The 12689-nt window shown below is 42.1% G+C and overlaps 1 protein-coding gene across 1 annotated transcript; it reads right to left on the reverse strand.

Moving 5' to 3' along the window:
* Positions 1-2222: 2222 nt before the first annotated feature.
* Positions 2223-11763, reverse strand: Commd8 (COMM domain containing 8). Its single transcript, XM_021210936.2, has 5 exons — positions 11675-11763; positions 8426-8581; positions 5859-6011; positions 4095-4250; positions 2223-3109 (listed from the first exon to the last, which is right to left on the reverse strand). Exons 1-5 carry the CDS (start codon positions 11738-11740, stop codon positions 3089-3091), a joined length of 552 nt encoding a protein of 183 aa, XP_021066595.1. The 5' UTR covers positions 11741-11763; the 3' UTR covers positions 2223-3088.
* Positions 11764-12689: the final 926 nt, after the last annotated feature.

The following is a 12689-nucleotide window of genomic DNA, read 5'->3' on the forward strand; positions in this document are numbered from 1 at the left end:
ACTCAAGTACATAAAATAAATAAGTAAAAAAAAAAATTTTAATGTCAGTAATAAAACAATATGGAATTACATTCCAAAGCACAAAAGAAATACCCATGAATCTATAATATAAATGACAAAATAATTTATGGGAGAAAACACAGGGGGGGAAAGATGTAAATTGCACACAACTTCTATAGACACTTCAACGGTGTAATGAGGGGCAGAGCTCCCCATGGCTCTAGTCCAGGCTCAACACAGCCATCCCCACCCAAAGAGAAGAGCCTGGAACAAGAAAGTCACTTCACAGTGTGGAAATCTAACAGGTGTTACCTTCCCACCGTGGTTACAGTCACATCAGGTCATAAATCAGATGATAAAAATGACCTGTAACTCCAGTTTAACTATGAGAAAAAACACTGATACGTCCCTGTGAGAGTCACATACATTTCTCCATAAGATCAAGATCATCAACGGGGAGGGAAACAGCTAAAAAATCTTAGGAAATCCAAATAACCTAAAAAAGTTAGCTAATGGCCATGTTTTATTTCACCAATTACAAGTGCCCTACAATGTAGTCAGTTAAGAGGAGAAACTAGGGATGGTATGGAAATTCTCTGCCATCCTCTTAGCCTTTCTGTCTAAAGCCGATCTCTGGAATCAATATCATCTATGTACAGGAAAAACAAAAAGGTCATGGAGTGTGGAACCGAGCATCTGAAGGCCTTGTGTTTAGAAAGGAACTGTCAAAGCGCAGTACTAAGAAACAAGACTAAGAATCCACCTTAACACAGGCACTAGGTCTGGACCGAGTCCAGTGAGATGCGCAGACAACAGAACGTTAAGAGATGATGACTGTGGTTGGTCATTAAGAGACTGTTGGAAACACAATGAGATCCCATAATATGACACCAAAATAGCTGAAACCAGGAAGACTAGTCACACCAAGGGAAGGTGGATCAGAGTGTTATCAAACAGGTGGGAATGGAAAATGAGTAAAAATCCCTCCAGAAAATCTGTGATCTTATCTTAGAAAGATAAGTATAAGCCTATCACAGGACCTTGCTATGGCACTCCAAAGACACCATTTGTCCATTACATGATATGCACACAAATGCTCATAGCATTCTCGTCACTGGAACAGGCAAATGTTGAAGCCACCAAAAAGCTACCAACAGATAAAACTGTGAGAATTATACAGCATGACGCTTTTCAGCAATGAGAAGGAACTAGCATGTGTAATAGAAGTAACTCGAAATGATGCTAACATCATGCATTGTGGCTGATATCAGCAATCCCAGTATTTAGAAAGCTGAAGCCAGAAGACTGTCATGAGTTCAAGACCCAGCCTGGTCTACGTAGTTGAGTTCTGGGACAGCCCAGGCAGCAGTTAAGGCCCTGTCCAAGAACAAAGAAAGATGCTGGGAAAAACCAGACTTCATTTGGCTTGTTATTGTTTGTTTTAGATAGACTAAGCTTGGTGGGAGAGCACGGTGTCCTGCATCCTGTCACCAACAGTAAAGAGAAGAAGATAGACTGTATGATCCCATTTTCACTAACCCATGGTGACTAGAAGTACAGCAGAGGTGACCAAGGGTGAACGCCCAGGGATGGAGACTATGGAGGACAAGAGAAAGCTTACATGTGGGACTGTATTCATACCCTTCCTTTACCGTGATGATGTTTTCATGAGTATCTGTTGGTCAGAATGTATTGAACCATCACTTCAAATAAGGGCATTATATAGTATGTCAATCAAACTGTGTGCCAATCAAAAAAGCAGTGCAACAGGCTGTTAGGGGTGGAAGAGAACAAGATATTCTCTTATAAGGAGCTGCACTAAAGGAAGGAAGCAATAGAGACTGCTGAACCAGGCCTGATACATTGTTCCACAAGCTTCCAATGCTCCATGCTGACTTAATGAACTTGCCTAACAAAGAAATCAGTAACTTCATGACCATACCGCATAGATGCACTTTCCACACCCACATTTCTTGATGAGAAAGCAGCACACTGAGAACTCTGGCCCTAGTTCCTTTCCTAACCACTGCTATGCCACAGCCCGTAGAGCAGCCTTGTCTGAGCCAGCCCGCAGCCGTCTGAGAAGAACAGTAGTCATCATTGCTCCAGACCGTCACACCGGTGCCTTATGGAGCCACAGAACTGCACACAGCAGCGACCAATTAATTATGTACCAATAACTGAGCTATTCAGGAAGTCACTGAAATCAAGCAACACATGAAGAGACAACCAGCTTATATTTGTTCAGCATTCTTATTTTCAGTTAGCTGAGGTGATAAGTGGTTTGTATTACAATTACTTTGTCACCATCCAAAAGCTCAAATTTCATATTCCGACCTTATAAAAATACCCTTGATGTGAGTAACAATATGTAACTATACCATCTTTGACAGCTTTCCTATTTCCTCAGACCATGGTCTACCAAGAAGTGAGGATGTGAAAAATAACAATGTTATGTGCATTTTTTTGAAGTTTTTTTTGTTTTAGTTTATAAAATTCTTAGGAATTTTGTTATTCAAATTATTCCCAAATTAGGCATGCAAAAATTAAATTGTTTTCTTGTTCATATCTGGTAACAGACTTTTCTTTAAAAATTTACAACTTAAAAATCTTTTCTTTGAAACATGAGAAAGATATGAAACCTCCTATGTTACATATTTAGCTTGGACACGCCTTAAAACATTATTTTCAAATATCACAAATTATATATTGAGAATACATATCTTGCTATTTGCGTTTAAGAACAGTCCAGTATGTCTGTGCTCTATGTGTTTACATTACTTCAGAACTTATTTTTACCTCTTGATAAAACGTTATCTACAAAGTTTTCTCAGATGTTTAATAAATGAGACAAAGCCATCACTGTAAAACACGGGCTGCGACTTCAGCTCTTTCTCCTTTCATCCTGTGCACTTCCTATTAGCCATGCACTTTCCTGTCCCTTAGGGTTCTGACGAATTTCCATCCCTGTGATCTCAGAGCCGCTGCCTGCTCGGCCTGCTGGAGCATCCACCCGCTGAACACAGACGGCACTCACTCTGCCAGCCACGGTGCGGCACTGAAATCTGAGAGCGTTCACCATTTCCAGTTACTTTAACTGTAGGACCACCTTGAAACACAAACAGGGAGAAGCCATGTCAGCGTCGACCAGACGGAAGCTGCTATGTGCTAGATGACCTCTGAAGAGCAATGTGAAGAGCAACCGGCGAATGGGGACAGAGCTTATGGCTCCTGGCTGTGGAGATCTGTGCTCCGTCACTCAGCACCCAGTCCAGGCTCCGCCATACCCACCTCTCCGAAGGCTGCCCGGCTGGACATGAGGGTGGATCATGAAGGCAGAAATTAAAACATGAGCAACCAGGCAAAATAGGAAGGTGATAGTTATAGGGGCTGAAAAGGGCAGGGGGGGGTCTAGAATGATGGTGGCCAGGGAGGTGACCAGGAAGAACAGGGAGCCAGTTCCTGAGAGCTGCCCAATGAGCAAACAGTGACAATAAAAGTCCTGTGTTCCTTTCCCCACAGCAAACCTCTATTTCGCCACTGTGTTCTATGAACCATACCCTGGGCCTGGCTGCTGGTGTTCAGACACAACTCTGTTGGTACAGAGATTTGGAACATGCGTTAATTCCATCATGTCAGCGTGATTCTGTCCTAACTACAGTTATATTTTATCTCCCAAACTCAGAACTTTACAAAAGCAATTTTTAACATTTGCCCATCCAAATAAGACATTTCTTTTTTTGTTATAAAAATCATAAAGATCTTCTTTTAACTAGAGAAACTTCAGAATCCACTGATTTTGTGATCCCAAGGTAAACTTTATTTTTAAGCTTAATGAATACTAAAGGAATCCAAAATGAATAGTTAGAATATTTTTTCAGAAATAACTAGTAGGTAATTAAATTCAGAACTTGCTAACTGCATGTTGTAAGTTCTAATTAACTCTACCTTTAAAGTAGAGGTCAAACATCCCAACCAAGTCTTTTCTGTGCTTGATATTAAGTGTCAGCGAGTGAGACACATTGAAACCCAGTTGGCCTGATGCTTAAGCGCTAAGCTCCTGTGTGATGGATCAAGTTCGAGGGCATGCATACCTTATTAGCTGCCTCCAAGGAGCTGATCAGACTCTGTAACTCCTCCTTACTCATCTCAACAGAGTACGGCTTCACTTCACCATCTTCCTTCACATCCAGATGAAGGTTCAAAAGGGGCATCTGCAAGGTGGCGATCTTGTCACTAGAAAGTGCGAGCTGTCCAAAGTAGAGGAGAATAATGCACGGTAATACACAGCATGCTGACACCACTCAACAAATGTCAGGGCTTGGGAAGAGCTCGCCACCCCAGTGTACTCACAAATCCTGGGAAACTAGAGAATAAACTAAACCTGTGGCAGAACACATTCAAAGAGCAGGAAGAGAGGAGAAAGGAGACAAAACACATACAGAAAGTGGGCAGGAAGAGAGGAAACTAGTTTGTCCAGCTAAATAGAACACTCTTAATTCTAGATTGAAATCATGTTTTACTATAGGAACGCAGAAGGGCTAAAAGTGTCCGATACAGAAAGAACCAGAATTGTGAAAGAAAAGATTCCAAGATGACAGTTCATGTATAAGACAGTCTAAAGACAATCAGAAACTCTTGGAAATTAAGAAACTTAACTCATGTCTGGCTACCAAAACTGTTGATATGTCTAATCTTCTTCTAACGTATCTACAGCATCTACAATTGGCTTTACCTTTCCCAGGTGCACAGCCTCCAGTGTTAAAGAGTCTTCACAATCATGATTTTAATTAAATTCCTGATCATTCTTCCCTGGCGGGGGTCCTACTTGTTTAAGTATTCAAGTTGGGCAATGAAAACTAAAGGAATTATTAAACTGACGCTAAAGCTTGCGCACGTGAAACAGCATCCACAGGAACGTTCCCCTGCCTGAGAGGGCCACAGTCTCACAGCACAATGGAAGACCGAAGCTGCATCAGTTACGGTGCCATTTGATAAACAAAAGCAACTACACATCCCCATCATCCATGCTTACTTCAATGTTAAATGCTTATTTAAACGAAACCTCTTATTTAATGTATCCTTGATTAACTTGCCTTCTTCATTTGGACCTTCAGTGTAAAAGTATAAATGTTTTCAAATGTTGACTGTATTGCATATTCACTTTACTTCTGGTTGTGTGTCAATAAGATAAGCATGTTAATAAATAATCCTAAACACAGCTGAGCCACAACCAGAACCACACAACCCGTGTCCTCAGCTGAGATGACAATGGCAACTTATCGAGTTCTGAGCTTACCTAACTGTCCCACTTTCCCATCTTTTGTCCTCTTAATTCACCAAAACAACACAAGGCACTTTCCGGATCTAAGACCATGCCAGAATCAAGAACCAGAATAGAGCTGTACCGACTAGTCTGGTAAATAAAAGAACAAGAAACTGTTCTGAAATTGTTCTTTCTCAGTTCTACTCAGGACTACTCTCTTTGCCCAATGTTTTAAAAACTGTTACTTTATTACATATACCTTCCTCATAGAAGTAAAATCCTATTTATCAAGTTTGAGAGAGCTATGGCATCTATAAGATGCTCACCAAGGTTATGCACTAAATACACACTTCTCCATTTCTGACTGATCGATCTAGGAAAATTCCTTGTCAGTACAATGACACCACACATGGTCTGGCTGCTTACAGTGCTCTTGTGTCCAAGTTAACACAAAACCAATCATTCACATGAGGTTTGCTATTACCTTGGAACACTGTAGTCTCAAAAAAACCAATTTTAGGCATGTTTACTTTAAAAGAATAAGCAAACTTAAATATTACACACACAAACATATAAATAACTAGACTCTTACCTTTAACTGCCAATCAAAATCCTGCAGCTGTGCACAAGAAATATCAACTATTTCTCCCAACAGGGCCTGCTTGATCTCATTTCTCCTACTCTTTAAACATTTCAAAACAGCTTCTTGGTGACATGAATTCAGTTGGTTCAGTTGCTGGAGTGTCTGTGAAAACAAGCACACACGGCCAGAGGGTGTGTGAAAAGGATCTGCAGCCTCCATGTAAAAGCCCACCATCCCCTTAAAGTGACAGGATGATAAAAAGAAATACCTCAGTAACGATGAAAAGTACGAGCTGAAAATGAGTAACACAGACAGATCTTAACAAGTTCCTACAAGCCAGACAGATGGTAAAGAAAGGTACTGCCTGACAAACGCGAGAGCCACGGCCCTTTCAGCAAGAAGTCTAAGAGAAAACCACAACTCTGAAACCTGTGTGTGCCTAACTGCACCACTTCAAAACACACAACACTGCAAGTTCTACATTTTTAGAGAGAGAAATGGATAAGTGCATATTTAGAGATATTGACACATTTTTTAGTTGCTGCCAGAAACTCACAGAAAGCTTTACTGAGGTTTCCAGAACTTAAAAATATTAACTTCCATCTAATCGAATGGCATGACGTATACCACACCACACCCCAAAACTTCAAACCACACAGCAGCTTCACGCATAGCCACACAACTGCACACTGAGCCATTAAAATGCATAATACCGAATTAACAAGTGTGTGTCACTGATGACTGTACAACTAAATAAAAGCTAATGAGATAAATATTTCCCAATTTAAAACTTAAGTAACTTAATACCATTTAATACCAATTAAGTAAAGAAAATCAATGGTCCATAAACTCTTCCAAAGGACAGGAAAAAAAGAAAAAAAATGAAAACCTACCCAAAGTCATTCAACAAACCCAGAATAAAACCTGAGACCCTGACTACGGTATCACAGGAAGTTCACAGGCCAGTGTCAATCAAATAGAGATCCAAAAATTCTAAGCAAAACAGTGGGTCACCCATCTAACGTGCACATACATCATGACCAAGAATATATCATGACCAGGCTGGATTTAACAAGCCAATAAGAGCTTAGTTTAATATCCAAAATTAATCACCATATTAACAAAATAATGGGAAATAAGTCAGAAAAAAATCTACTCACTAATCTAATCTAATCACTAATATCTATAAAATCATGCAGCTGATGACTGGAAGGTAAAACAGTAATTCCCTAAGGTGTGTGGCGAGGAGAGGTCTACATCATTACTTTTTGTTTAATATATATTAATGTATATGAACATAAACATATAAAATAGGAAAGGTATTAGACATAGAGAAGGATATAATAGGTAACAGCTTCTACATCTAACAATAACAACTGAAAATCAAGAGTACTAAAAACACCATCTTTTGGAAATCTAACCAAATATTTGCAAGACTTCTACATTAAAAATTATAAAATAGAGAGAAATAAGTCAATCAAAATAAAGAGACCTACCCCATTTCATAGACTAGGAAGCCAAATACTGTTGCCAATTCTCCCCAGATAATCTAGAAATTCAGTACAACCCACACTAAAATCCAAACTAGATTTTACAGTTGACAAGCTGACTTTAAAATGTGTATGAAGACAGAAAGGACCAAGGAGGGTCAACATTGAAGAAACAGGAGGTTGAAGGTCTTCTACCAGCTGATATCAAGAATTAACCTAGCATATCTTTAACGCTGTGGTAATTAAAAGTGTAAAACTGCCAAAAGTCAATGCAGAGACCAATGGAATCCAACAGAGTCCAGAGACAGACCCCACGCATGCCCACCTGATTTATTACCAATGCTGCACAGCAGCCTTGTGAGCAAGGACAGTCAATACATGTCCAACAGATGGCAGTGAGTCGGTGGGAAACGGCGCAGAAGAAACTGAGATGGCCCCTATCTCACACAAAATATTAATTCAAAATGTATCTGAAAATAGATTGCAGAAGCTAAAACAACCTAGCCTCCACAGGAAAGCACACAAAGATACCTTCATAGTTCTTAAATACAACAGAGACAGCACTATTAATGCAGACAAACGGGACTGCATTAATCTCAGAACTGCTGTTCCCCAAAAGTCCTATTAAGAGAATGAACAAACAAGGGACATGACAGATTAAATGTATGCATTCAAAGAAATGCAAGTCTAGAATATCATCTAAATCAACATGACAGATACATAAAATACCATCTATTAAAGTAAACAACTCATAAATATGTGCAAATAGTTCTTGACAAAGTTGTAAAAGCCACTTCCCATGAGGTCCAATGTAAGCTAGAATCTAATCATCGCAACCAGAACTTGTTCTTTAGCATCCTGCATCTGCCTCTATGCTTTCAATGTGTTACAGTGGGAGAAAAAAAAACAACTAAGACAAAACTGCCATGTCCCCGAAAATCCAATGTGGTCTTCCACTCACTCATGACTAGACCTTCGGCTGCTGTTGCATGTGATCAGTTCCTGAACACATGGGCAGAACCCCATGCACATTGTTAGAACCTCTGGGTGGTACTTATCAGGTAAAAAGGTCAGGATTCAAACTACCTCATTCTCAGAAAAGTTTTTGCCGATGACAGCTTTGAAAAACATGGTAACATCTTCAAGAACATGCTTCCATTCAGCTGAATTCCAGACACTGTGATAATCTTGATAGGCAGGATAAGCTCGGCCACAGATGCCATCAATGATTTTGTGAAGAAGCTAGGGAGAAAAAGGAAATATAAGTACTTTAAAGAAAATGACAAGACAGATTTCTGTTCCTTGCAGAGCACAGATGTTGGCAGACGTGCCTTTTATAAAACCAGCTAAGACAGAAAGACAACTATTTTGAAGATTTATTGTTGGTGGTTTTCTTTCTCATTCTGTTGTTGTTTTATTGCTTTGTTTAGTTTTGGAGACAGGGTCTCACCTCTGTAGTCCAGGCTGGCCTCAAACTTGTGGCAATCCTCCTGCCTTAGTCTCCCAAATTCGGGTGTTCCAGGTGTGAGCTACCAAACCCAGCTAAATCCCAGATCTTCCATTATGATGTCTATCTTTAGGAAGTAAAATAATGTTAAGATACACTGTTGTTTTCCAACGTTCCTGGAGAACAGTACATGTAGAAGCTTTCCTCTGGGATCTGAAGGCGCCATCTCTCTAATAACCAAGCACATGCTCCTCTCACAGATAAGCCTCCCACAGGAGCACTACTACCTTGGTTTGGCTTTGCCTCCCCTCTCACAGCATACTTCCCTACTCCTCAGCGGGGGTGTTGTGCTGTGTTGTGTTGTGTTTTGCTCTGAGAAAAGGGCTGGCCATCTTTCCTTTCCTACCTTCCTTCCACTCTGCACTACCAGGAACTGAAATCATGTGAACCTAACAGAGTATGAAGACTGGATTTGGGACAAAGCTGCCTGCTATGCTTCCGAGTTCCACCAACTCCTCATTTTAGTTACATCCTCTGCAATCCAAGCGTAAGAGAAGAATGTCACCAGTCCACACAATGTCATAGAATTACATGTGAGCACAGTAACTCGACCATCTTAGCAGGCACAAGACATCAAAAGGCCGTGAGTCTGCCTCTGTTCGTACTGCTGTCATCATTACGTCCACAGCTCAAGCCTTCGGTGTTCCACTGCAGATAATCACATTCATGTGATATTGTTCTAGGCGACGCGTGTATCCTGCCAACCATTTAAATCCAAGTAACTGGGAATGGCATTGAGCTAAGTCTTTAGCCTCGGATTGCCTTAGATCATAGCCCACTCAGTGGCGAACAGTAACCCCCACCAACGCCACACAGACGGATAACTTCTGACTTACCTCTCTCACCTCCACACACTGACTAATGACACTGGCTAATGTGCTCCAGGACATTTTGTACCATACTCAATTCTTCCCAACTTTTTTACACCTATTTCATCTTCTCTCATACTGTCCCACGATAATATAACTCCAAGAACTCAAACTGAGAAAAAAATTTCAAATACTGCCTTTTGTTCATTCATAACTATGTATAGTTTATTGCAATTATTATATAAAGTGGAAATACAGCAGAAAAGCCACCTGTGATATCTACCAAACACTATCCTAACACTCCCTACAACTCTATGAGGTAAGTCTTGTGACTGTTCTCAGTTTACAAAAGAGGACATTGAGGATAAATGATGCTCTACCGTAACCGAGTTCCAATCTATCAAAAAAGTACACATATAAATAAGTGCACATGATAGAGACGAGCGGATAGAAAAGGTGTTCATGGCAGGTGCAAAGGCACAAGGAAAGAACTGAATTAAAAGGATGAGTATCCGTCAGACATTCCCAGCACAGAAATGCGCACGCACACAGGATTGGAACTAAAACCACAGTGCAGGAGTGGGAACTGCATCTTTGGAGAGGCAGGGAAGGGTGAAAGGGCAGAGGACCTTTGAAAAGGTGAGTAGGGGGCTGGTGAGATGGCTCAGCGGGTAAGAGTACCCGACTGCTCTTCCCAAAGGTGCAGAGTTCAAATCCCAGCAACCACATGGTGGCTCACAACCATCCTTAACAAGATCTTACTCCCTCTTCTGGAGGGAGCTACAGTGTACTTACATATAATAAACAAATCTTTAAAAACAACAAAAAAGAAAAAGAAAAAAAAGAAAAGGTGAGTAGGGGCCAAACCGCAGAGGGCCTTGCATTCAACAGAAAGAAGTGAAGGCTTTAATCTGCGCCCAACTTTCCTGCAAGTAATAACATTATTTTTCCAAAACTTTGCCAAGATAGTGTAAGCAGGAGTTAAGTGTAAGACTAAGAGATTATGGAGACCATAGAGGCAGAGACCGTGAACAGGTAAAGCAGGTTGAAAAGGGGAGTCCAAGGATGAAACCCAGAGTTTTTTAAGTAGAGTGGCTCCGGTAAAGGATGGTGACATCGTAACAAACCAGGATAGGGAGGAACTAATGCGGTGAAAGGGGAGCGGAGCCCCAAACCAGGGATTCCCCATAGCTGTAGCAAAAGGCAGCGGCCCAGGAAGGAGACAGCTGGCTCAGCTCACAGATTCAGGAGTCAAATGTTTTGGCCATCTCTATATGGGAGGAAAGACGCCCTGAAAGTTAGGAGACTCAGTCCACAGATGGGTTTCAGCTTTGGCCCTGGTTTGCTGGAAGCCTGTGGCTGACGTATTTCACTGTCCTCGTTTGTAAAATCAAAGAACGTGTTTAAAATACATTTTCTAGATAACGGAAGGAGTGACGTTAAATTTCTTTCATCTACAACTGGAGCCGACTTGGGGAAGGAGGGCCACAGTGGAGACTTCGGAGGGCCACAGTGTAGACTTCGGAAAGCCTGAGCAGGGCAGAGTGCCACCATCAAGTCACTTTCACAGAGGTCTGGCCCCTGGGTGTGCTGCAGGAAAAGCCTGGCTGGCTGTCTCTGGTCTCCAGAAGCCTAGCTTTGTGGGTGAGTTGGTTTCAGCGGCTGCGATCACCTTTGGTCACACTTTAGTGGCTACTCCTTTTCTGGTTAGGAGTTGGTTCCTGCCGCCCTCCAGGAAACAGGTCCCACCAGGTCCGAGTCCTCACCGCATCCGCTGTACCTCACACAGAAAGGGGCGATCGGGAGACCTGAACTCAAAGACTGCAGGCCCTACTCGCGGACGCAGCACATCTCGGGCTCTACCACCCGAGCTTTCTAGCAGCAAGCAGACCCCACACGCACCCAGGCCAGGGTCATTCCCAGACCCGAGTAAAATCCTTAGGCCGCCATTGTGTCTCCAGGGGCCCAGGAAGAATCGTCCCGACCCCGGCCTTCCCATGCCCTTCCCAAACCCCTCACCCCGGCGCCCTGCTCCGGAGGCAGCTTCTGCAGCCGCCAAAGCGGCGTCCCCTCTTCCGGCTCCATCCCCGAGAAGTAGCGATGCCTGTCACGTGACAGGCCTGGACTGGCGGTTTACGTTACGATTCGCCCACGTGACTTTTCTGGAGGGCGGGGCCCGTGGGCGGTCTCAAAGTCCTTGTGCGCACGCGTAAAACTCAGCCCTTGGGGTGACTTCCCCCCCCCAGACAAAAAAAAAAAAAAAAAAAAAGAGCAAGTTTTTTTTCCGCTTAAGGGGAAATCTGCTACCCATCCGCTATCTATCTGGAGAAAACTTTACAGACTTCTGCTCGGTTGCGACTGTGTTCAGAGACAGATCTCATTTTTTTTTTCTTTTTCTTTTAATTTTTTTTTTTGTTGTTGTTTTTCGAGACAGAGTTTCTCTGTATAGCTCTGGCTGGCCTGGAACTCACTTTGTAGACCAGGCTGACCTCGAACTCAGAAATCTGCCTGCCTCTGCCTCCCGAGTGCTGGGATTAAAGGCGTGCGCCACCACGCCCGGCTTCAGATCTCATGAACTTTCTTCTTCACTGCAGAAAACCATCTAGTAATAGCCACAGCCTGTATTTGAACCCCAGGACCTTTTCCCCAAAGATCTGACAGTCTCCTAGTCAAAGAGTTTGACCTCAAAGGCAAATTAAAGTTACATGCTTTTATTTTATTTTAAGAAGATATTTGGGGGGCAGGGGGAAGCTGGAGAGATGGTCCAGCAGTTAAGAGCACTGACTGCTCTTCCAGAAGTCCTGAGTTCAATTCCTAGCAACCACATGGTAGCTCACAACCATCTGTAATGGGATCCGATGCTCTCCTCTGTTGTGTCTGAAGACAGCCACTTTGTATTCACAGACATAAAATAAATAAATAAATCAAGAAGAAGAAGAAGAAGAAGAAGAAGAAGAAGAAGAAGAAGAAGAAGAAGAAGAAGAAATTTGACTTTTTCCCCATTTACAAACAACAAACTCGATCAAAGACGGAA

Source organism: Mus pahari, chromosome 13 (assembly GCF_900095145.1).
Source record: "Mus pahari chromosome 13, PAHARI_EIJ_v1.1, whole genome shotgun sequence".
Lineage (NCBI taxonomy): Eukaryota > Metazoa > Chordata > Mammalia > Rodentia > Muridae > Mus > Mus pahari.